Genomic DNA, 26,238 nt, shown 5'->3' with positions numbered 1-26,238 from the left:
CTAATAAAAGGAAACAAAATGAGTCAAATACATTAATAGATGGACACAGAATAGCTGACATCAAAAGTGGACAATTTGATTTAACTACAATATGTGTGTAATGTCATCCCAAATGTTTCTTTCCAAAGTTCTCAAAAACTTGTGGTTTTAAAACACAAAATAAAGCATTTTAAATTTAATTGCTCATCTGGTGCATCTCTAATCCATACACATACACTGCTTCTATCGCTTTAAAACTGGGTTTATGTCTGAATAAATCAAACAGAAATTGTAGACACACCTTGTTTTGCAGAGAAGTCATCTTCACTTTAAGAGATTGGATTTATAACCAGTTCATTACAAGGTATGCGATTTTGCATGTGTTCCCTCATGGGGACACATGCCCTTTAGAGGGCAGCACATATGTCTTCATAAAAACTCTTTGCATGCTGTTAAACCTGCTATTATTTCATTACAGAAGATTAAAGCATCTAAATGCCTGAGTAGAGTGAAAATAACTAAAGAATTATTCTTTGTTAATGAGAGCTGGCGGTTTTGTGCTTGTCACTCACCCGCCCAGAACTTCATCCCTGTTTATAGTGTAATAGGTGGCTATCTGATGAGGTTTGGGAGTCACGATGCGGTGATCAAAAGGAGCGGTTGGAGGAGGGCCTGCATCTGGGAAAAAAAACCAAAGGGGACAAAAAAAGAAACACAAGATGAATAATGAATATGGAAGTCATTTTGTAATGAATGCCAAAGATAGAGCAGAGACAGAGGAAGAGGCCTTAGTGCCTAGAAACATGGATGAAAATAGCAGCATGCATGTGACTCATTATCTGCCCTATAAGCTGCATAACTGATGTCTTCTGGAGGCTCAAGCAGGCACTGCTCTATGGCATGAAATCTGCTTCAAAAACCTCAGGAATGTCAGGTGAAATGTCGCAAACTAAAATGACAAGGTGTGTCTTTGTGGAATAGAAACCACAGGCAGAGAAGTCAGGCAAGCGCTTTTCAAGTTGAGATTGTCTCATATCTCTTAAGTAACATTTAGGCATCAAAAAAACTGAACTGAAGCAAATAGAGAAAATTCATTTGATTCAATGTAGCCTACAGCAAAACTATTTCACATTACAATCACAATCAGCTGTGTACTTTATAGGGATTCCTGTGAGCCTAACTCAAGTTGGGCTTATGTGGTAGTCTATTGTGAGTTTTCAAAAATGTTTTATTAAAATACCTCTTAAATGTGTGGTGGTTATTTGTTCTTGCCCCCTTGACAACATGCATTCTGAGTACGTAAACTGAAAATGTCTGCACAGAGCTTTATAGAGTCCTTTCTGATCTGATATAATCTTATGAAATCAAATCAAATTGAAATAGAAATAATATTATCTGGGATGTGTTTTTTTTTAAAATCAGAGATTTCACTTATTCTCACTGCGTCCTTTCATTTAAGTCCCTTCATGTCCTCTAAAGTCTCACCAAGGATAAAATCCTGTACTGTAGACTCTTCTGCCTTTGCTTCATCAGACTTTGAGCCCTCCACTGCGTGGCTGTCAGCATTTTCCACCAAGCTGTTTTCTACTCGGCTCTTCTTCAGGTCTTCTTTAACCAGGTCCTCTTCTGTGACACGACGTTTGCCTGCTGTGGCTCCATCTCCATTGTCTTCAGAGCTTAGGAAAGAAAAACAAAGAATGCTGTCAAATTTCATTTTATTTTTTACCTTAGTGTTTCTTGTTTACTTCCTTCTGTATGAAAGAATTAAGATTCAGCAACAGCGAAAACAGGTGAATAGGAGTACCTTTCCTGGGACGTCTTGCTCATGTCTAAAATAATATTTTCTGATGATTCCTCTGTTTCTCTTTTAAGTCTTTTCTTTATGTCATCCTCCAATTTCCTGCCTTTTTCTTCATTGTTATCCTCTGTCTGTTGCCCCTCTTCCTCTGCATCTGTCTCATCAAAGACATCCCCCTCATCATCCTCATTCTTGTTTTCCTCCACAGTTTGGCTTGAAGGAGCGTGTGACCGACTAAGAATCAGCTCTGTTGGCTCCTCTTTTCTTTTTTCCCCACTTCCTGGATCTTCCTGACTCTGGAAGTTGGCTTCTGTGTTTATATGGGAATGATCTGTGTTCTCCCTGTTGAGCTTTTCAACTTGCTCTTTCAGGGCTGACTCACTCAGAGTGGAAGCATCTAAAGTAGAAACAACGACCAAAAAGAAAAGCCATTATGTTATGTTGAGTTTATATCACAGACAAATAAAATTGGTTTTTCACCTATAGTCCTAAAATTATTTTAGGGAATAGAATTTACTCTAGATAGAGCCTAAAAGTATTAGCTGTACTATTTCACTATTTTTGCTCACAGTCACTAGAAATGCAGAATTTTTAGATTTTTTTTTGTTGGCTGATATTTTAGGAAGAACTAAATATGATTTCAAATGATTTATCTTCCAAGTGTATATATTTTTCTTTCAGGACAGCGTTACTGGGCATGTAAAAAGTCATTATCACGTTCTGTCAAATGATAGCGTGCAAAAAAAAAAAAAAAAATCCAATCCAATTTAGTGTCTCAGAAGACAAAAAAGAAATGTAAGCATTGTTTACTTTATTCCATTTAAAAAAATTTTGACCACGCAAAAATTTTGCTCTAAGCTTTTGATATTGTGAGGAGTTTCTAGCATGTATCCGACGGTTAAAAACAGTTTCCTGTTAAAAATAGTTTATTACTAGAAAACAGTTTATTTGTGGTTTTTAGTAAAAATCTGACTTAACAAGAATTGTCTACCAGCAGATTTTCCACTTGTGTTCAAATTGTTTTCTCAGCTGTTTTTATTTTATTTTCATTTTCTAAATATGCATGGTGAATTTTGGCATAAAACTGAAAATAAGTGAAAAGGTCTCATGGTCTTATCTTATAAATTGAAAAATGTACATTCTGAAATTATGTTTTCCTCTATTTAAGAGAACCCTATATTAAGATCTGATTATTGATCTTTGTTAAAGGAATACATGAAGAATAATAGGTTTTACCTAGCCATTCATGTTATTGTCCTCAGATGCCAATGAAAATATCGGAGACTAAGAATAATTATAAAAAAATTATAAAAAATATACATTTCATTTAGTTAGCTTACAAAGATTATTATGTCATCATTAAATTTAATCAGCAAATTTAAATACAATTTAAATTTAAATGACCCCAAATATAGATAAAAACATACAAAAATACCATTTAAATAGCATAATTTAAAAGGATTTTACATTAAAAGTATTTAACCAGTGTATCCTCTTTGTGGATGAGTAGTGGGATTGTTTACACCATTAAGATGTTTCTGGAAAGTATGAGGAGGATTCTGCCGGTATCATTAAATACAATTTACATTTTCTGTACTTATTAATACTTGTCAGTAGCTTTTGTAGTTTCACTTTCATTATTATTATTTTTTTTTAAATCCTAGACTAGATATCCATCCACTTTATCTGCCTTCCAGCTGATTATCTAACAGTATATATATTTTTTTTTTTGCATAAATCTTAAAGAATTCTGTGTCAGGAGTTACATCAAGTTTAACTTTACCTGATGAATCCTGAGGTTTCCTTTTCTTCTGGGCTTTCCCACCCTTCACACTCTGTTTGGCTTTGTCCTTGTCATCTTTTGCCTTTATTTGGGGAAAAAAGGAGGAGAAGTAGCATACTGTAAAACATGTGTCACTTTCATCTGAGTAAGCCACAAAAGTTAATGAAAGGAAGGTAATATTTATAATGTCAACAAGTTACAAATAGTAAAGGTGCATGTTTCTGTTTGCGTAACAGCGGGATACCAAGACAGAGTGTTTGTTTTGTTGCTGTGGTGCCTCATAACTCAAAGTTCATATTCTGCTCAGTGGATGTCTCCCCGTTAAAGAGGAAAGGTCACATATTCTGCAGCAAAAAGCATGCCACAGCAACCTGGTTTCTCAATTGTATTTCTGGAATAGAAAATGTAAACTTTCAGAAGCATCATATGTGCTGTATTGTGCCTAGAAATGAGTTCGATGTACCAGAAGGAGCCCCTGAACAACACACATGAGCATAAACATAGTTAACATCTTGTAGGGTTCTTATTGTTTCACCTCTACAGGACAACACACATTCTGGTACATTCTGTTCCAGCACACCACAATCATTTGATCTGTCACTGCATTACTATCACCTAGTCAGAAGAGACCAGACAGGCTTGGCAGTGATTGCTTCCAGTTACACTTGAGAGCCCAATCGCTGATTATAAAAACATGAGTGTCTGGGTGTGATAACAAGTTTGACTCCAATCAGCTACACCCAAGCAGTAAAAAAAAAACCCACAATCTCTGCACAAAGGAAAACTACTTCTCATTACTGAGAACAACATGTTCAGGAGCAGAACAGTTGAAGCAATAAAGACTTAAGACCAGAAAAACAACAATGCAGGATCTGATTTTAACCATATTTTAAGTTTAAGTATTTGTGTCATACTGTTTCCCTCCACAGTACCTAGAAATCTTTATTCATTTTCTCACCTTCCTGCTGGTTTTGTTTCCAGGCTGTTTGAATAAAAGCTCCACCAGCTTGGAGCTCTTTACCACCTCCCCAATGAAGCAGATCACCTGCTGAGTTCCCTCCACCAGCTTCTCCACCCCTTCCAGCCGTCGCCCCTGACTCTCTATACGCTCCACAGCCCCTCGCAGCTCCCTGCAAACCGCCTCGATCCCCGAGCCACGTCTCCCTTCGTGGGACGAGGCCACATCCCGACCCATGCCTCTCACTTCCTGGGACAGGCCATCCAGCCGGGTCAGGACGGTCTGCTGCATGATGAGCAGGTGCTCCATCTGGGAGCTGAGGGAGTCGATCCTACTCTCCATGCAGCGTAGAGTTGCATCGTGGTGAGAAAAGGAGGAGGGTGAAGCTTGGAACCGGTCTGATCCATTCAGGGAGAACTTCCTCGCAGAAAGCTTCTGACCATGAAGAGGATTGGGATCATACACTTTGGCTAAAGAGTTAACCAGGGTGGAGCTCATGACTGGTGTTGAAGTGCTCGCGACTACCTAAATCTACTGGTTCTGCTTCATATGAAGGAAACTGCAAGAAGAGCCATTGTGGAGGCAGAAGAAGGGATGTGGATGGAGGTCATAAATCTATCCCTGAAATGCCGCACGACAAAGCTGAGTTATAAGAATAGCAGGTGGCTCTTCCCTAAATGAAAGAGCAGCCCTCTGTGGACGTCAGAAGCTGAGTGGCCAGTGATAAGAGCTCTGAGCTCGGGTGTGCAGCTGGGGATTGATAGGGGAGCTTAGGTAGGTGGGCTAGCTATGTGACATTTGAGCTACTTGAAAAGCCCTTCAGACAGGTGTCAGAATCCCAGGAATCTGGGCCTGAAACATGACGCCATATAAGAAGTAAAGCAAACAAATAAAAATGTCCTGCCTATATAAAAAGAACAGACAATCCCCAGGGAGATAATTGAGAGTAGCACCAGCTGTGTCAGTGTGTTGTTTAATTGTATTTAGTTAATTTTATTTATAGCGCCAATTCATATGAAACATTGTGTCAAGGCTCTTTGACAAGAAAAACTGGTCCAATTCATGTCCAGTTGTACAAAAATAAACTAAATAAAATTCATGCTGGTCTAAAATATTGGAGACAATCTAATGCAGTTCATCAACAACTCCTAACAAATTAAATTTTTTTGATATGGGCCATGTGGGTAATTCACCAGGGCTATATTGGAAAGGGGGTGTGAAAAACCACCAAATTAAAAACAACAACATTTATATCAGTTTGGCTTAAACAAGTTTTCTGTTTGATGGTTGTTTTTGTTTTTTTGTATGTGGAGTAGGCTCCCCTGCTTTCTACTTCAAATAAGGACACTATCCAGTTCAGTTTAATTCAAATTCAACAATTCTTTTTGAATCCCAAATAGTGCATTTAATCAACTCAGTCAACTTCTCAAGCACTCAAGTCTTTAACTTTGCAGCTGTCCCTCCTTTTACAGATTTAAGATGTAACTAATTAAAAACTATTGTGGAAAATAAATTCTTTAGTGGAAACCTTTTTGAAAGCAAGACAAAATGAACCAAGTGTTTGTCTGCATGAGACTTTGGACCTCAATGAATCACATATGCATTAGGAACCACAGTGAATGCCAGTGTGTTTACATCATTGACTGGCTCAACTCACTGTATGCGTCAGCACTGCAAAACAATATTGATGCATCTACAGCTGCATATTTCAAACTCTAAGCGTGTATTGTGAATCCTTCATGTACTATTTTTATCTATGTTTTAATAAAACACGTGCTTATAAGTTTAAAGTGTTTTAAAATATATTTTAATTTTAAGCATTAAAGGCATGAATGCAATGTGAAGTATGGGAAGCCATTGGATGAAAACAAGGAAGCAGGGCATCCCTGTGTCACCCCAGTGGTGTTTATGGAGCAGAAAAGTATTGTGGAAGATGGAACTAACAGCACATGTGCTTTTCCCAAGAGTTAAAGAGGAAGAACTGACAAGTTCATATGCAAGGCGTGTCTGAATCCATAGACTGAGCTCATAATTTTCCACATCTCAGCACAGCTCTATCTGAACCTGGCTGGCTGACAAAGCGCTGGCGCCTATATGCTGGGCCCCATCTGTCAGCACCGGAAAAAACCTGACCTATACTCTGTCTCTCGCACTGTTCCCAGTTCAGACAGTCTGGCAGCTGTCATGGTGAACACTTGCATCCTTGGTGCCTGTTTAGCAACTAAGGTGAGAGTAAAAGAGAATACTGGGGAGTACCTATGAAGACACATGTTTTGTTAAGTGAGGAATGAATCCCTAGTTATTAATGTCCCAAGAGACTATTAGGAAATTCTAGTGACTCTTACTGATTTGAATTCAGTTATTCAGATTAGTTTCTTCCTGTTTAAGGGGAGTTTTCCTTTCCTTTCTCACCACGTGCATGCTCAGTATAAGGGATTGCCGCAAAGTCAACAGCGCTGTGCAAATGACTACTCATGGTCGCAATATGCTCTTTCAGGAGAGAATTATTCAAGTCAGTGACTGAATGAAATCTGTCAGGATTTCTTAGATAGAAAGCTTGAACTAATTTGTATAATAAACTGAACTTGACCGCCAATTTGGAATGTATGTAATTGACTCAAAATGTGTCTGTATGATTCAACTGATTTTTTCCATTGTAAAGTAGGCTAGCAGGTGTTGTGAATTGGTCATGTTTGAACAAACTGAATCGAATTGAAAGTGAACTGATAAACAATCATGGTTTATATGTCAAATGCCTTTATATAAATCCAGAAGCACTACACCAACTGTATTATTTTGACCAAGTGCTGATCATTATGCTGAATTAGCACTTGGACAATTTAAAACAGTGGGAGCAGATTTCATATGAGCAGTCTACGCAGAGTAATGAAGACAAAAACCGAATTGTAAAGCTTAGACATTAGTGTTGTTTTATTGGTGGTTAAGAATCCTTTCTAGAACTTTGAAAATGCAGGTCTACAATTTGATCAGATGTAGTGGTTCAGTAGGCCTTGATGCCAGTGACCCTAGTCTTCAGCTCCCTTTGCAAATGATCAGATACAAATTGAGACTCTGGCTGGGCCACTCCAAAATATTAATATTACTAAGGATTTGCATGCCTCATCTATGACTACATTTGAATCCACCATCAAAAGATGCCCACAGAGACAGAACATGGCTGAATAAATTAACTATCCTTTACTAATTTATATGTTTTGTTTTTTTTACTGAATTTAATTCATGAATTGTTGAACACTGAAAAAATTTGTCAGCCAAACTTTAGATATGTTGTCACCTTTGACAGCTGTTACTGGGATTTTACACCGTGATGTTGGCCAATGCCTCACAAGGTTTTGTGTACAAGCAAAGAACCTTGTAGCTAACAGGTAGTTCCCTCCAGTTTTGTAGGTGTAAGCTTTTTCAATATATGTTATGTAGCTTTGTACATTATGCCATTATTGACAGGAAAAGGTGTAATACTTTTTGTAAAGTTTCAAAAGTTCACATCCAATGTCATTTCAGATTTGCAACAATTTTTGTAAACCCACAAAGTAAAACCACATATTTTGCTAGTAAAATTTAATTTTTTCACTTTGTATTTAAAGTATTTGGTCATTTGTATTTCACTGAAAGAGATGCAATGAGCTTGATTAATACAAATTACTGCACTATTGTTTAATATTTTGGAGTCTCATAATATATTACAACATGAAGAACCCATTTTATATGAGGTTTTAATGCTTATCATGCTTCAAATTTCTTCATTATAGAGACCAATCACAGAAGAAGGAAAGTGGTAGCTGATTGGTCTGCCATTGGTTTCAGCAAGAGGTTTAACTGTACTCTGTCAGGGACTCACTGAAATCTCCATGGTTAGGAAAAAGTTGTGCTGTAAGACAAGAGTCTGTCAGGAAAGGAAAACTGTTCAGGAATGAGACTGTTGTTGCTGAGCTACTCTTACTGCATATAGAGTTACTGAGCAGGAAGACAAAGACAACACACAATGCTTATTGTTGGGTCACAGGTTTTCCATTCATCCAGTGTTCCTCTGGTGGCATTAGCCCGGAGTTACAACAATACAGTATGTCACAAGCAACAAACATGTGCCACTGCACAATTAGTTGCTGTTTTGAGTCTACATTTAGAAATACAGTAGCTTGGTAAGAGGTAAGAGGTAAGAGCTGAAATGTCGAAGTGTGTGTTTTACATTTAGAGTGATCTCTTACTTGGGAACTCACCCAGATTTTTCACATAGTTTGAATTCGAAAACAATTGGTGATATTTGGATTGATCTTGCACAACATAAATATTTGCTTGGATTTTATGTAGCTCTGATTACTCTGAAAAGAAAGTGGCCTTAACTTGCTTGTCCAAATAAAAGAAAATTTATTTGTAATAAATTAGAAACTTTACGAGCACTGATGGCAGCTTAGTGACAGATCTCTCATTTTTAGCATCTTCTAGGGCCCCTCGTCCCCATTGGGCCCCCCAACCCTACCAGGGTATCCCTTCCCAAGCGGCATCTCTGCCTTCGGAGAATTCACCATACCGACATATTGACCCTCTCACCCCGCGGTGCCTTGTCGTTACTGAAAACAGTTTCATGTAACTGTGTTGAGAATACAAATGGAATTAGGAAGTCATTGATTAATCAATGTAAATGTCTTTTTTAAGTCTGACCATATTTTGCTCAATTCTTTGTTAAGGTTGGACAATCTAAGCATTTCCTCCACTATTTTAGGGTAACAATGAACATGTGGTGAGAATTCGCCTGGAAGACTGAATATAATCTCCACAGCTCCCCCTGCTGCTTCCTACGTGGGGCAAATGTTTATTTGTCACCACTGGTTGATGACAGCTTGTTCTAGCACATTTTAGCTTTCGTGATAAGACTCATTCTGCTCTCCGTGTTTCTACTTCAGGTCAGCATTAACCAAATTCCTATCATGGAAAACAGTTGCTGTGTGACGCCAGCTGAGAATATGTGAGAGTGAGAGTGAGAGAGAGACAGAACCAGCTTGTAAATAAATGTGTTACATAAGCCATCCCAGGGTGTTCTCTGACTGACTTTTAAATAGACGCACGCAAGACCCCCTTTCCTCACTATCCAGAGTGTTCCAGTTCACTAGTGACATGCAGCATGAACACAACTCTTCATCAAAGGATTGTATTTCAAAGCCTTTGTTAACAATTTGCTCTGAGATGCGCTGGGAGTTCATTTGCTTTGTTTAAATCAGTTTTTACAGCAAAATAAGAAGCATTTATATTGCAGAGTAACACATATTTTAAAACAATGTAATTTCTACAGCTTGTTAATACTCTGTAACCCATTCCTACAGCTTTGATGGCTCTAAACTATACTACTCTATTGTATAATAACTATGCCATTGTATATTATTATTATGTATATTATAAAATGGGAATCTTTCATGGTAAGTGTGTAAAAGTTGAGTGAAGGCTTTGCATATGCAGCTAAATCTAAGCTAAATCTGCACCTGTGAACTCTTCTTTTATGCAATTTTACTGTTTAAAACAGCTTTTCTAATACTTTATATGTGACACATTGATTAATGTAGATTTTAGTCTAAAAACTAACAACTAATAGAAAATTTGGCAATAAAGAATTTTTAAATTATTTTTTCAAATTAAAGAAACAATTCATATAATTTAAATATAAACTAAATTATTCTGACAGGTTTTGAACAAAAGTCAGCTGCACTTTGACATTGGTACCACTTGATGGCAGAAGATATCTGGACTGACGAGAGTTGAAGGAATTTAGAAGCAGTAACATTTTGTCTTGGGGTCATGCAGTTCTCTTGTTACTTTTAACACAAAGCCGCTGCTGTAATGCATGCTAGTAATTACAGATGGGTAGAGTGTGTCATATAATATCTACTGTACACGGTGACAGATCATAAATAGGTTTATTTGCAGTTAAAAATAAATTGCTGGCTATTGCATCATGTCAGAATTAGCCCAGCTCAAAATCAGATTAAAAGAACAAGCACTTTTCCTATTTAAAATTTGTTTTAGAAAACATATTTTTGCTTTTTCTATTAAATGTTTCACTTATAGCTACAATCTACTAATGTTTGTCTTGATTTAGTTGGAAAGGTCTGGTTTTAGGTTCACCAGATTTGACATAATTGATGTCAAATGTGAAAACAAGAAGAAAGAATACTGAAATGAAATCAAAAGGGGGATTCAACAAAGCATTGCACACTTGTGCAGTCATTTTTTAAATTCCAAATTCATGATTTATTTTTACTTGAACTTGTAAATATCATATATATTCTGTATTGCCTAATTGTATGCCAATTGCATGCTTCCTGGCCAATTTACCAGGAGTAGAACCACTTTTGTGATGATGGTGTACTTACAGTCGCTTTTTTAGATACTGTCAGACCAAACATTTTGAAGGAATTTAAAGTTTTTGTTCGTGATGATACCTTTCCTAAGATCTGATAAGAGTCCTTAGGGTTAAGTAAAATATTCACTGCATGACCAGGCTAATGTGCACCATTTATCTAATATATCTTTAGGACTAGAAAGATACTACCAAAGAAAAATACCAAATAAAAGTGTCAAGAATAAAGAATATTTGCAAGAGTCAGAACTTCAGTGCAAAGTAAAAACCAAATTGAAGTTTGTTGTTTTTTAAAAAAATTAAATTAGTACAAAAAGATATTTCCACATTTATTCTGTTCATCTCTTGCTTTGACGTGAAAGATATTTAAAACTTTGAAAAATATTTTGCCAGTTACTGTTTGTCAATCAGGTCTTCATAAATTCACACCACCCAAGCTAAAGGGCAGAGCTCCCCTACATAACAAATCCTAAATTAACTTATACTGTGGCAGTTCTGCCGGTCAAAGAGGTATCAGCTGACCATCAACCTGCTTCAAACTGCACAATCCTAAAGTTACCTGATGTTCTGTTTGGTTCAGATCCAAAATTTGTAGATTTCGCTCTCATTCTGGAACCTCCCTGGGAGTTTACTGTTTAACATTCTAGTTTATCTTTGGGGATCTAATTTTATTTAAATTGTTACGTTTAATTTTTTTATTTGGTACTTTGTGGGATGTGTCCAGGTCTTAATTAACTCATTCTAGCTTCCTTTACATGCTGATATATCTTTATTTAGCCTTGACCCAAGTTGATAAATCATTTCATTTGGTCCTTGTCAAAATTAAGGAGCTGTTAACCATGACCACTACAAACAAAATAAGATATTAAAAATATCTTTTGGAAATGTGCCTTTCATGAAACAGTTTTTCTTTTCTCTATAACTAGCTTCACAAGGATTTGTTGGACCAGCGTTGCTAATGAGGTATGCAAACGTTTGAAAGTAGACACCAGTTGATAGGGCAGAGTTGAGCAGGTGAAAGCAGCATATTCACTCTCAGTCTTCAAACTGAACTCACACATCAGCTTCCTTTCATGCTTCATCAAATGAGGTAAAAACTGTTAAAAAGACTTGAGTCTCACATGAGAAGCCCAACTCAAGTTTCAAGACTAAGTCATGTCTGAAGTCTTCAGGTTTTGCGACACAGAAGTGACTCGAGTTGGTGACTCAAACTTGGATTGCCATTTCTGGTAGAAAACATCATAAGAGCAAACATTTGCAAATCAGAAACTTGTAATATAACAAGCTAAGGGTTTCATTTACTGAATCAGATGTGTTTTTGTTAGAACGCGTAAAATATCTATGCTGTTGACTGTAATGTTGCATTCCATGTTAGAAAAAAATGGTCCAAGCGAAAACAATGAACATAATACAACAGACAATAAAGCACTTTTCCTAGAGGTCCAGATTTGTAAGTGTAAAATTAACCTGAATAAGAAGGTAGTAGGTAGTGTAGGCCTAAGGGTTGTTTGATCTCAACACATTAATAAAACAAACAGTTAAAAGTTTTAATTTTGACTTTACTTTCTTCAACCCAACATGTGACACAATTATAGGCTCTCCACCGTCCGCTCTCTTTTTATTTGTGTGCTAATTTTAGCTGAGTCGAGTGAGTCTGAGAATCTGAGTACAAGCCCTTTGCACATTAGACACGGGCATTAACACAAGCTCTAGCTTACTCTATAAAAGCCTCGTACAAAAACATTTATTTGTGCCTCATAAAAATCAGACCCTGAGTTTTAGAGGATGAGATATTATTCTATACATTAACAGTAAAATCAATAGTCCTTTACAATCTAATAAAGCTCAGCAGCTTGGCTTTAAAATACACACATCAAACTTTTACAGTTAAAATTGGGAGCAAATATAATGTACTGAAAATCGAGTATTCTGTGGGTTTGTCGCTGATAATGCATGTTATTATTCTTGTCTAACTTAACTTATTACAAGGTCATATTAATGCATCGTGTACAGTTCTTATGACTAATCACATTATTTCCATTGCATTTCTGATGTTAAGCATCCCTAAAATATTGTTTTTTAAAGGGAAAATGATAGGGAAGTTTTATTATATTTATCACAATCATTTTTAAGTGATTCCTGTTTGTTTTGAACCACATACAGATAGCTGAATGGTACACAAGGCAAATAAAATCTCAGAAGTTTATGGTGAGAGAGCTGAAGCACAGAGGGGCATCTTGGGATCACAGAGTGTCTTATAATAATCAAATGATGCATTTGATGTCCCAGCCATTTGTTTGGGAGGCATGGTCAAGAAAAGCTGTTTCTGTCCTGCCATCAAAAGGATCCACATACGGAGTCTGCAAACATACTGAGTCCTTATCATGAACCAACTTGTTCTGGTCAGATTAGGGTTGTATTCAACAACAAACCCTTCAAATAGATCTAGCGTAAAAACAAAGCATGGATACCAGACAGATCACCACATGCCTTCTGCTAGTTATGGTACAGGATCTTGATGCTGTGGGCTTCTTTCTTTTTCAATGTCTTGGAAACAGAACCAAAAAGCAAAAAAAATAAAAATAAAATAGAAGAAATTTTTCAGAGACCTCACTGGTGGGTAGGGTGTAGTTAAAAAAAAAAAAAAAAATCAGGATTCATTAAAGCCCGCCAGAGAAGCTTTTGTGTGCCAAATAAGACTTAAACCAGAGCAGAGAAATGTATTTATTAATGAACAATGCTACAAACGAGAGATGAAAATGCCCTGATCCATATTTTTAGTAATCTATTTAAAAGTGTAAAAGAAGCAGCAACAAATATTATCCTAAAATATAACGTACATTATAATTCTAGTGATTCATGTTAATCTTTAAAATAACAAAAAGTAATTTATAGGACATTTAGCTGCTCATGTATTTGTATTTACATAGATAAGCTTGACTATGGACATTGGGATTTTATTTGGTACGTTGACAAGAACAAATCATTTTTTTTTCCCCCTTAATCATAGTTAAATTACAAAACATGCAGGAGTATCATGAAGTTTTGGGTATGTACTGTGACAGAGCAAGACCTGCTGGAGTAGTAAAAACATTATCCTGTAACTGAGATGTAGTCATAGCTGAAAAGCATCACAGCTCCAAATTTTACGAGGAGTCAGTTACATTTGCTACATGGCGGTTTATGTAAACACAATAAACTGGTTTAAGCATAGCATCAAGTGAGACTGTCTTCTCTGGAAGGAGAGTGACTAAATATAACTAATATTGAACTGTTTCTTATCAATAGAATGCAACAGTAAATTAAAAGTAAAAAAAAATGTCTCAGATGAAAAAATTTTTTATTCATGTTCCACATCTGTTTTCCACATACCGATCTCATTACCTGGTAGTGTTTTAGTGTAAGAGGGAGGGACTACTTCTGGATTTCCTAGAGTGAAATTAAACACTACTTGTAATTGATACCAGCATAGCTGAGTTCAGATGTTTCAAAAATAAGATACCTACAGGTAATGTCAGACCTAGAGTAATTCCAGTCTTCACAAATTGGTTTTCACAAATAAGATATGAGGAGGATTTTCCTGAAAATCTGAGAGCGTTTTCCAGGAACATTTCTTTTGCAATATTCCACGACAAAGCTAGTATCTTGGTGAATTTTTGAACTTCTGTATTTTTTAATACAAAGTGAAATAATAGAGGAGCAACTTCCCCTGTCTCAGTTACACAGGTGCTTAGATCTCATTGTTTCCTGCATTACCTGTGCTTCTGCATGGTGTGCAGTCCTTCCTCCCTTCCTGATGGAAAATAAGTTCCACACTCGCCTCCAAAGAAAAGTGGCCACCAGGCACACACTTCCTAATATCCAAATATCTTTATCCTTTAGGAAGTTCTCCATACTGGAAAGGTTCCGCTTCCTATCCTTCTTGTCAGCCTGAGGATGTTGGAATGTCAGTATTATCTCAGTCCGTATGTTGGGATCTCAGGCAGCAAGGCCTCACCTGGCGCGCCAGTTGTTTCTTGTGAAATAGCTGGACTCCAGTAGCACGACAATAAATGTCCAGTCTTTATCTAACTAAAATCTCTGACAAGGACAGGGTTTCTGTGCTGTCAAGGCGCCCACCCACTCACTCTCAACCTGGCTTCCTCCCTGCCTCCCACCACGAGACCTAAAAGGAGAGAACATGCTGTCTCTGAGATGAGGTCGAGACAGGTGGTGTTGGGTTCTGGGTATCGTTGAAACAGATGCCCACCGCCGCCGCTGGTGGTGGTGGTATGTCAGTGAGACACTACATGCATCATCACAACTTCAGACCCAGCAATTTGCGCAAACTTGCATGATCTCCGGTATAAACTGGCTTCAGGCCACAGCTTTGCCTCTGAATCCCATAGAGTGTTTTGTACATGCATTGCTGCAGATGCAACAAGTTGATACCGGTGCACACTTGCAAACAAACACCTTCTAATGTGTGGTGCTAAGTTTATCTTTTGTGCAACGTGTTGGACAGTTGGCACCAAAACAAGAGCTGAAGTGTGGATGTCTTTCTCAGAGGACTGAAGTGTCCACGCACGTGTGAGAAAGAAACATTCTTTATAAAGACACTCGGGGTACAGTGTGGTGAACTTACAAGGTGAAATATAACATACATCACCCAAAGAAGATAAAATGTTCTGAAAAGTACTGTTCTCGTGTGGAAGCTGTATTTGCAGCTGACAGACTACTTATAGACAAGCATGTTAGTGTTGTTGGCAGAGAAGTGGAGGTTCTTTTTGCAAATGCATCTGCATGCATGACAACTATCTGTCAGGATGGAGCTGCTGATTGATGCTGAACAGATTTATCACGTTGTTCCCAACTTCAGTGTTTTAAATTGGAATTTTGTATGACAGAACACAAAGTAGTGCCTGATTGTGAAATAGAAGGATAATTTTCAAATTTTTTGACAAAAATGATCTAAAAGAGGTGGTGCGTTTTAATACAGATTCCTAAATAAGTACCTTGTGAAACCTTGTTTCACTGCCCTGAGATTTCTGGCCTTAAATATATGCAAAATAGCTCAAGCTCAGCCAGACAATATAAAATATGTTTAAACATCCATTTTCAAGTCTTGCCACAGATTATTAACTTAATTTTGATATGAATTATGATTGGGCCATTTGCATACACTGTGATCTAAACCACTTTCAGGTGGACAGCCATACTCCTTTCATTTCTGGGATTTAAATTGAGCAATGCATGAGGTATTTAAAGCATTTAATACTATTTTATAACCTAATCTTCCTTGAAACTTTTCTACATCTTTATCTCTGACACGTCTGCCATGTTTCTTGGTCTTCGTGATGTTTTTTTGTGTAATATTCTCTAACAAATCTATAAAACAAATCAAATTTTATTTGTATAGCACATTTCAGCAGCAAGGCATTTCAAAGTGCTTTACGTCATATCAAACACAGAAACACAAAGTTCTCAAGTGGGGGGTTCTTTCAGTTTCTTTTTTGAAAAGTAAAAAAACAAAATGTCTAAACAATTTTCTTTGCGATACAAAGCAAATACTTATATAAATATAAAAATCTCCGAGATGTAGTTCCAAAATGTATGTTACATTGTTTTTGCAAGAAATAACTTGGGAGTAGCTTGGTGATTTGAGAAGGAATTTAATGACAAAGTGCCAAACCTACAAGAACTGTCATGAGGAGAAAGGAACGTTGAACTAGGTCAAACAAATAGGTCAAACAAATAAGCTCAACTCTAAAAGTGAGGAGAGACATTAAAACTAAGTGTTATCATAGGGATGCCAAGTATCTAGGGAAAATGTGGACTGAGGGAAGAAGACAAATAAACACACAGAACACAGAAGGAGCTGAAATAAAACGCAAACAATTCTCCAAATGAAAAGAGAAACAGCCTAACACTAGCGTCAGAGAATACCAACATGCAATGTATAAAAGAAATGAAGAAATAGGAAAGGATGAACTGATGCAACTTGACCTAAACAAGAACAATAGCAGTTCAAGACTGATCAGAAAACAATGGCATTTAGTTAACACTATCTTCATGAAAGCAAAAGGAGAAACCATGATTTATCAGTTTGTCATCTTCATGTTAGTTACACACTACATTTTTAATTTTATAAAATGAATCATGCTTTAAGTTAATTTTGTCTTTGTTAATTTTGGTCAAAATTATGATTTATGATACTTTGAATTTACTTTTCACTTTCATGCAATAAAATAAAAAACTGAAAATTAATGTTGCAAATGGTATCAGTTTGTTCATCATTGCTGCTTTGTTTGGTCTTTGATAAATACAAATCGTTTACCATAGATGAGCAGAGCTGTTTTACTAACACCGAAATTTATTAGTTTCAGAAACTGTTTCAGAAATGTTTAGACTTTTATGATTCAACAACTGAACCATTAAGTAGAAGCAAATCATTTGTTTTCGGAAACAGCTGGAGCGGGGTCCTAGAAGTCATCTTCTGAGCTTGAAAGGTGTCCACTTCTGCCATCTGGTGGTAATGTCTGTAATTCTGAGAGTCTGATTACATACCAAACATTCATTTTAGGCTGAGGCTTTATGTGCGCGTGTGCGTGTGTGTGGCCTTGTATTTGATGCAGTGTAAGGACCATTTTTCCGACAAATAGCACGCGCGTCTTTGAGTGTTGCAGACAGAAAGTCAGAAAGTTCAAGCAGGAAACAACCAAACATAAAAAGACCGGCAGCACCCTCTAGTGAGCCTGTGGCAGTTCACCTGTTGGGTCGTGTTGGCCCCTTCAACAGATGTCAAGGACTGGAGTAGTATTTGCTGTGAGTTATTTCAGTTCTCTTTTTCCTCTCCCTCTGTGCACACAGATGATTGTGGATCCGGTTCAGCGTGTATGTTACCATCAATGTGAGGAATACAACAGTGTTGTGTTCCTCATGCACTCTGACCTAGAATTATTAAAAGGAAACTGCAGTGGCAGTAAAGTCTGGATATATGAAGATAAATTGTGTCCTTCAGAATGAATGTGCACTGTCTTAAGTAGTATCTTGTAAAAAATAAGAAATAATTGGCTTTTTTGTCTGACTGAAACTCGATATCATCTTGTGAAACCAAATTAATTAGGCTTAATTTGCTTAAATAGAAAGCTAAAGCCAAATACATGAAAAAGAGGATGCGATACTTCTTCACTAGTCAGTCAGTTCGTTAGTTTGACACCTCCATGCAGATTATTAGAATGAAGAATTTCAAGTCTGGGCACTTTACCTGCCGGTTTCCTCCCTCCAGTTCAACATGCTTGAGTTCCCAGAAAGAGCGCATAGTCTCCACCTTCTCCAGGTGACGATAGAAGGCCAGCCGGTCCAGTCGGAGGCTGTTGCTACGATTCCGGATAGCTTTCAGTCCCTCCATCTTTTCAACGATTGGGGACATGGGAATCGGAGGTGGCAAAGCTGTGTTTGGGGTTTTACTATTCTTCTTCCCATAAACACTCTCCTTACACAGATTCCTCTTATCTGACCTAGAAATATAAAACATAATTAACAGCTGATGTCAAAGTCAAACCAAACAACACAAAATTTTAATGGCTTTGGAGCAGCACATTAAGGGTGTCCAGAAAATACTCCTGGTGGAAAAAATATGTGCTGCTCCATTTTAGATGCTATGATATTTAAAATGGATGTCACAGCATCTGAAACAACATTGGTGAATTAGTAAAGTGGGACATAATCAAAATATCAATGTTGACCATTTTATAATCATAAATGGAGTATTTTATCCACAAAGGTTTTAAGTATATAACCCATGATTTGTTAACTTCAATGCAATATGACACTGGGAGTCAGCATCAGTTAGCTGGTCTTTTCTAAAATGTTTCTGAATGGTTTTGGAGCCAAGACTTTTAACTGGAACAGTCCAAGTCTATACATTATCAATAAAAACATAAATATTCCCTCTTGCTGTGGGAGCCCTTTAGAGTGTAGAACCAGGATAATAATAATATAATACCAGGATTACAGTATATGCCAAGTTATCTTTTCCATTTTCATTTGGCCACTAGTAAACTGAATAGCATCTTGAGGAGGAATAGTAGTAAGCCGTTCCAATGATTTGACAGTGCATGTAGTCATGCAGTGCAGCAAGTGCTGTTAAATGGATTACTACTTCAGTAATAAAAGGACAATGGAGTTTCTTGCCCAACCCTCATTGACAGCTTTGAAATACTGAAACTGTGTAGCCCGGATCCTTTGATCTGTTCCTCCAGAGGGCCATGGGAGCTCAGGTCCAAATGAAATGATTAATGGTGTTGTGGAGAAATATGTTCTGGCATCTGCTGGCATCAGGGGGAGCCATGGAAGATCCCTGTAGATATTAATACCCCCTTAGCGTAAATGCTCTGCCTTTGCTTGACAATTACAGACGTCATAGCATGGCTGTAGTTTCAGAATAATGATTGAGGCTGTAATTCCGAATGTGCATAGCAGCCTGATCTGTCCCTCCTCATCAAAGGTTTTCTCAAGGTTGGATTTCACATTCAGTGCTGATCCACCTGTCACTGCTCTAATGTTGTGAATATGTTTACTCTGTGAACAACTTTAAATTTGAGTACTCTTTTTGTTGTTGTTAACTTTCCAACATCGATAAGAATTAAAGCAACATGTCAGATATATCTTTGGTGAAGGAATAACATTGTAGCATAATATACAGCTAAAGAAAAATCTATTTTACAAAGTACACCCTCTTTAAATTCTGCAGATCACCTGACAGACCTCGTTGGCTTTATGACAAACTGTGGAGTCTAATATCTAACATTGGGAAACATGACAGTAAAAAAAATAAGATATTGCTCCAATATATTAAATTCTAAAGTTATTGGTGTCATTAAATTAAAGACATCGCATTTCTCAAACATGAGAAAAATGCTATGTCTCATATTTGAGACATGAGACATAGCATGAAATGCAAAATGGCCCAAAAATGTGGCAGTCATAAGTATACTACAACCAAAAACGACTCACTGAATCAAATCTGATTGGCAATAAAGTGGTATGATTGGGGTACTAATCTCTCAATAAAGTTTAGTCAGTTCTAAAGGGTTTCTGTGTGTTTTAGAGCAATCACCTAATTCACAGACTGAAGGTTGATATTTAGGACACTGTACTATAACATATATAATACAGTATGAACAAGTAGTGAATGCGTGCAAAAAGAATGCAAGTGTTTTATTTACCATGTAGTAAATTCCCAAGGAGCCAAGTATTTTGAGTGGTTACTCTGAGACAGGGCAGATGTCACATCTGACCATGATCCAGACGATCTCGCTACATGTGGTGTGTTGCACAGGGCCTGTCTTGAAAGCTCATGCCTGTGTTGATGGTGCCAGTTCTGCTGGTATTGAGATGCCTTCACTGACCTCCTCTCTACATTCCCTTGCTCCTCCTGGGAGGCTAGCTGACCCTGGGTCATTTACTTTACAGAGCTTTATTTAGGGGTTTCCATAGTTTAGGGTGAAGTTGATTGAGTGTGCAATCAGCAGAAATGGAAAACCTCCATTGATGAAAAAATAACCATTAGGTGGGAAGGCCTGACTTGTTGCCGGGCAGACGGGGACTCGACTAGCCTGCTTTCTATTCTTGTGGTTTTGACTCAATCCAGTTTTAAAAACAGTTACCTATCTACCTACCTATTTTGTGTTGTTTGTAGCTGCATGGGATAAAGGTTTTACATCTGGCATTTTCTCTTTGTAAAAACAGAGGGTGGGTGTCATTACTTATCTTCTCCAGTTTAATCCTTTAATGATAGGAACTACTTGCATTTCATAACTCCTGAAGTAGCAGTGAATCATTAAATCCCTCAGGATGGTGTTAGTGCAGGAGTGAATGTTTCAGTGATGAAAGCACAAGCGACGAAAGCAGGGTCTCCTTCAAATCCTCTGCAGAATGTCAAGTATCTTAAGAGCTCAGTGATGAGAGTAAAAACATCTCTATCAAAACCAGTCTTGGGAAATCATAACCGTATGCAATAAATGTTCCAAAATTGGCTTTACTTTATTAGATTGAATAGTAGGAAAAATTTAACTTGAGTTGAAGTAACCTCTCTGTAATAATGCTGCATAAATCTAAAAGATCAGCAATTAAAAATAAAAATAAAGAAATGAAATCTAAATACAAAGAAGACGTTTTTGCTTGCTGAAAGAATATTATTTTTAAATTAATCATGACAGTTGTGCACAATTATTTGCAGCTTGTGTTATTATGAATAATTCATACCAAAATCCAATAAGGTACATTTTACAATGGAACCTCAAACGAAATTTACACTTAAATATATTTACAGTTAACCTTAATGTGTTCGCTTATGTCATGTGGAGTGTGAAATATATGTATTTTTCCTTTGTGTAACATCCTACAAAGGATAAGAGGCAAGGTACACAATACTAAATTTAATGACAAAGAGAATTTGAATAAATCATCTGCATGAACAGTTGTATTTGAACAATTGATCAATGTGAACTAATTTTTCAAATACAACTATTCATGCAGAAGGTTGCGTTTGTGCATCTGCAGCTTGGTACACAGACATTGCACTTACTATCAGTCATGATAAAGTTAAGTGGTGCAGGGGACACCAAGTCTACTGCGTGCACAGTTCCTCTCATTGTGTGCACATGTGCATGCATTCATGTATGTATACAGTAGGCGTATACTTATGTGTAAGTGCGGAAGTAACCCAAGGTCTTACTGACCTGGGGTGTGTTTGGCTGTGTGCTTGGTACAGAAAAAGCAACAGAGTAGATTAGGAGCCTTTTTTTAACTTTAAGGCCAGAACATAAGGTCTAGCTCCAGTTGAATAGGAGGGGCGACTTTAAATGGATTGTCTTCACCCCTTGGCTGGTATCTATCTCTGTAGGGCCTCCGCTGTCCTGGTTTAACTGTGGCATGGAAAGTCCCAATAAACTTGTAACCTTAGGAATGTGTTGTAGGTGTCTGGATGCGTGTGTGAAGAAAAAAAAATCTAACAGATGATTGGGAAAGAGTGAACATGCTGAACAATGCATCCCGTTTGACGTTTTTGAACACATTTTGTCACCACAAACTTGAATGCATTTTTTTTCTGTTAGTTTAATTAATAGACCAAAACATAATGAAGATGTGAACGGCTAGTTTCCTCTTTTTTAACAAATGTTTTAAAGTGTGCACTGCATTTTAATTTTGGTGTAAATACTGGTCCAGGTTTTTTGGTCAATGTCTTGTCAAAGTCTTGTCAAAATCTGGAGAATACAGATTTTTGCCAATTCTGCTTTGCAAAATAACTTTATCTTATACTGTGGATACATTTATTTTCAAGTCTTGCCTCATAGTTTGAATTAAGTTTCGGTCTGTATTTCTCTCAGATCTTCTGTGGGCCTTGTGATGTTTTTTTTCCCGATCAGTGTTCTTGCTGCCAAGCCTATCAGCTTAAGAGGGAACGCTTTGTAGCTGTACCATACTTTTCTTAGTAATCCAAAATGCTGTGCTAGATATTCAACGTTTGTGATATTGTTTTTGAAGGTTACCCTATATTTACTTTTTCCACAATCCACACTTTTATCCATGATCTGTCTCCTATTCCTTCATTTTTGTGATGCTGCTTACGCACTAACCTCTATCAAACATTTCTATCAAATTCCAAGAGTTTGACCCAAATTCCTTGAGTTAGCGTAAAATCAGTTGACATGTTTTTTTGTTTGTCTGGGTGCATGTAGTTGTCATTGTACTGACAACTATACATGGTTGTCAGTACAACATAAGTATTTACATAGTTTCAAAGTATCCAAATAAAGTGCAATGAATCCAATGCTTATCAGATTTTTTTATTTTTAATCTATAAAATATTTGTCTACTTTTACACATCCATTATGTGCTATAATACATTCATATTTGTAGCAAAGTGATTACCTGTACTTATGCCAGGCATACTAGCTAAAGGTTGACATATGGATGTATCAAGAAAATGTTTCAAGCTTTGAAGAACTTCCATTTCACTTACATCCAAAGATACAGACTGTATTTTTAGCCCTTTTTGCTTCTTTGAACTGGATCCTCAAGAGATTGTTGCCTCATTCAATTTCAAAAAATGAAATCAAGCAACACTCCAAAAATATATGCAAAGATTTTAATGTGGGCTTATTAAATTTCACCAAATCATACCTGCTGATGGTCTGACATTACAATATCAAGTGATCAGCAGGTCAGTTTTCTGCGTCTAAACACAACGTATACTAACTTTTCAGCTTATTAAATTGACACTTTCATCACATCAAAGCCAAGTTGTGGTCAGCAGTGGCCTGCTGGAGTTTCTGATGCAAACAGCTAACCTAAGATTCTGCTAAATTGTTACTGGATCTGGGTGACCCAGAAATTCTGCTACAAGAAGCACATACTAAAAACACACACAGATGATGAACTTAAATGGAGCGTAGTTGACCTCTCGGAAAATACTCAGACTCAGTCATCACTCCAACAACATAGCACACGCAAACGTTGCTGTTACTTATGCACAAGCTTGCACACACTAGTTTCTAATAGACATATTCAGTTCTCACAGTCCACTCTCACAACAGCTCAGCAACCTCTGCAGAAGCTTGTAACTGTAGAACCTCCACCCAATGTACTTTCCTGTACTCCCAGGAACAAAGCATAAACCTTATTTTAGTCCACAGCAGATGGAGTCGCCCTCTGCTATGTTGTAAAACCACCTATAATCCAGTTTCCACTTTTAACCAATGAATGTCTGATTCTGCTCAATGTTATTTTTATTAAATTTGATCATTTTTGTCTCAGAATGTGGCAAGAATGGTTCAACTCCTGGAGTTAGTGTCAAACAAGTTGACATGCTTCTTTTTTTGCTTGTTTGTTTGTTTTCCACAAAAAAAATTGAAATATTAGTACATCTTTAATCAAAGTCTGTCAAAAACATTAAATGTGCTCTAAATAAATCAACATGTATGGTAACTTGACAAGCGGAGCTGTGTACTATGTGCAACTGATACTGCCAGAGACCAGGTGCTAGAATTTAAAGCACGGCTATAAAGCAAGTTGTGGATTACTTTGAAGGAAAAATGATAAAAGATTTTCAATATTTGCAGGAAAAAAAATGAATAAGCTCTTCTGTCTCTGAACCAAGATGTCTTTCTGAATCAGCATGAAAGAACAATAGACTCACCCTTGGCAGTTGGGCACATTTGGTATAACCAAAATCATCTTCTCCTTTCCTCCCATGTCTCTCTTGGGTCTGATGGAGGTTATCTCCCCAAGCTGTCCTAATGTTCTCCAACTGTGTTCCAGTGCTGGTGCTGGATGCTCTTGTTCTCACTGCTCGGACTAAAATGCTCTGATCAAATGCCACTGACACACTGTCCAAGTGGAAGCAGTGGACGCTTTTGCCGTGACAGCCATGGAGGGATAGGCAGCAGAAAGGTGGGGGTCAGAGACAGACAGGGATATGTGGGAGAGGGAGGAGGAAGAGCGAGGGGCATCTGCTCTGGGACCACAGACAGGAACAGACCAGAGAGATTGTTCCAGGGAATGCGGCTTATTATAACAGAATGAGCGCCATGTTTCTCATGGCAGAGTGGAAGACTGAGCAAGAGAAGAGAGAGAGATGCAAATGGGTACAAGGAGTCTTTAAAAACTCATTAAAAACTCTTTTTTGTTGCTACATGTTCATTAGTCTAGAATTAATGGACTCTGATTCCTTACTGACAAGTTGCTTTATAACTTATCTGTGTTTTAAGTTGATATGTCAAATTTCCGTTCTAATGCTAGGTTGGCCTATTGTTTAAATTCAGGCTCAAGTCTAGACAAAAATGATTCAATATCTTATATAAGCACCAAGATCATTCAGTAAATAATGTGGTTTTTTGCACCTTTGAATTTGCAGCTAAATCAAACTTTCCATGCAGAATTAATTGGAAAAAAAATCCATTATATGAATAAATGTTCCACACATTAAATGTTTGAACATGAAGATATGAAGCCAGTAACTTTGGTAAATATAATAACTCATTGTACCAAAGAATTTTAAAGATATTTTAAAGACCTGTTGATTTCAGTCTTGGGTAATTTAAAATGGCTGTAAACATGAACAAATATAAACCTCTAAATTCCTTTAAGTCAAAGATCAAAGCGAGGGTGACCTGTTCCATCCTTTTATGGTTTGACAGCTGCTTGTTATAAAAATGTACCAGATGATGTAAAGCACATGAATAAGCTGGTTTATAGAAAAAAAAAACAGGCTATTCTTGTTCACACAGTGAGCTCAAAGAGACTGGGTCAAAGGAGGCCTGACACTCTGTCCTACAAAATGTTGATTTATTTAACTATAAATGACTGTGAAGCATTGCTGTAAGGGAAAAGGCACTCAAAAATAGCATTGCACTATTTATGATTATTGTACCTCAAAGTCTTTGACTGCTCATACTTCAGCAGCACAACAAAAATAGATAATATACATTAAGCTACATAACACTGTCTGGTTGTAGTGAGGGTCAGAGTGTATTCTTATACATAGGCATGGCCTTAAAGTCTCAGCTGCCTCAGAGGTTAAAAATTATTTGCTGTTCAGGATTTTATGGCTCTGTGACATCTGTCAGACGGCAGCAGGACAAACAGGTGAGTTCATCTATTAGGATGCGCCTTTCACCATCAACCCATGAGAAACTGAAATGCTAATTCCTTAATGGCATCTGAGAGCTGATGGTGGTCTGAAGGACCATTTTGATTTTTGCATAACAGCTAGTTATCTATCCATCTTTATGAATTTGAAAAATATTTTTAATGCATGGTAAAATAAAAAATAAAAAAAAAACACCATCAATTTCACAGCTAGGATGTTTTCAAACACAAGCACACTTGAAGAAGACCAATGTTGATGGTTGCAGAAGTGCTGTTAGATTAGGAAGTGCCTTTAATCACAGTGACCTGGTTACACCCTCATGGCTGTTAAGGCAAGTCACAAATTCACTACTGAGAGCCATAGAGGTGCCATAATCAATCTCACTACTTTATATTAGTGAGAAGTTGCTACTTGACATAAAAAATAAATAAATAAACAAATTGCATTTGTGGTGGATTTTGATGTTTCAAAGCAATAGCTTCTTCCTGTATCACTGAAGAGATATTGTGTATCATGTCATTCCAACATCCTTTATCAGAATTTCCATGATTACTATCAGATGTTCTGGTCAATGGATGGGGCCAGTTCCCTCCACTTTCTTTAATGTACAACAGATCCATACATGTTCAGGCAGGCCACTGTGCCACTTACTACTTCCCAGGGTCAACCCAGGCCTTTAGTTATCAGCTGCTCATTGCTACATCAAGAACACTTG

At 37.1% G+C, this 26,238-nt stretch overlaps 1 protein-coding gene across 4 annotated transcripts in view; it reads right to left on the bottom strand.

Moving 5' to 3' along the window:
* mylk4 (myosin light chain kinase family member 4) overlaps nt 1–24,236 on the bottom strand; it is a 28,530-nt gene extending 4,294 nt beyond the window's left edge. Inside the window, exons 1-6 of one of the 4 annotated variants that reach the window (XM_023340276.1) lie at nt 24,072–24,236; nt 18,135–18,387; nt 3,561–3,642; nt 1,784–2,174; nt 1,465–1,655; nt 552–657 (exon numbers count right to left, since the gene is read on the bottom strand). In XM_023340276.1, coding sequence (XP_023196044.1) covers nt 552–657; nt 1,465–1,655; nt 1,784–2,174; nt 3,561–3,642; nt 18,135–18,387; nt 24,072–24,127 — 1,079 coding nt within the window. In that variant the 5' untranslated portion in view covers nt 24,128–24,236. Of the gene's footprint in view, nt 1–551; nt 658–1,464; nt 1,656–1,783; nt 2,175–3,560; nt 3,643–4,518; nt 5,293–14,644; nt 14,938–18,134; nt 18,388–24,071 lie in introns of those variants that run through there. The other 3 variants (XM_023340277.1, XM_023340275.1, XM_005802320.3) reach the window with 3 other exon arrangements.
* Nucleotides 24,237–26,238: the final 2,002 nt, after the last annotated feature.

The sequence above is a fragment of the Xiphophorus maculatus genome, chromosome 9 (assembly GCF_002775205.1).
Source record: "Xiphophorus maculatus strain JP 163 A chromosome 9, X_maculatus-5.0-male, whole genome shotgun sequence".
Taxonomy (NCBI): domain Eukaryota; kingdom Metazoa; phylum Chordata; class Actinopteri; order Cyprinodontiformes; family Poeciliidae; genus Xiphophorus; species Xiphophorus maculatus.
The sequence above is the reverse complement of the archived record's forward strand: the minus strand, read 5'-3'. Positions and strand labels throughout refer to the sequence as shown.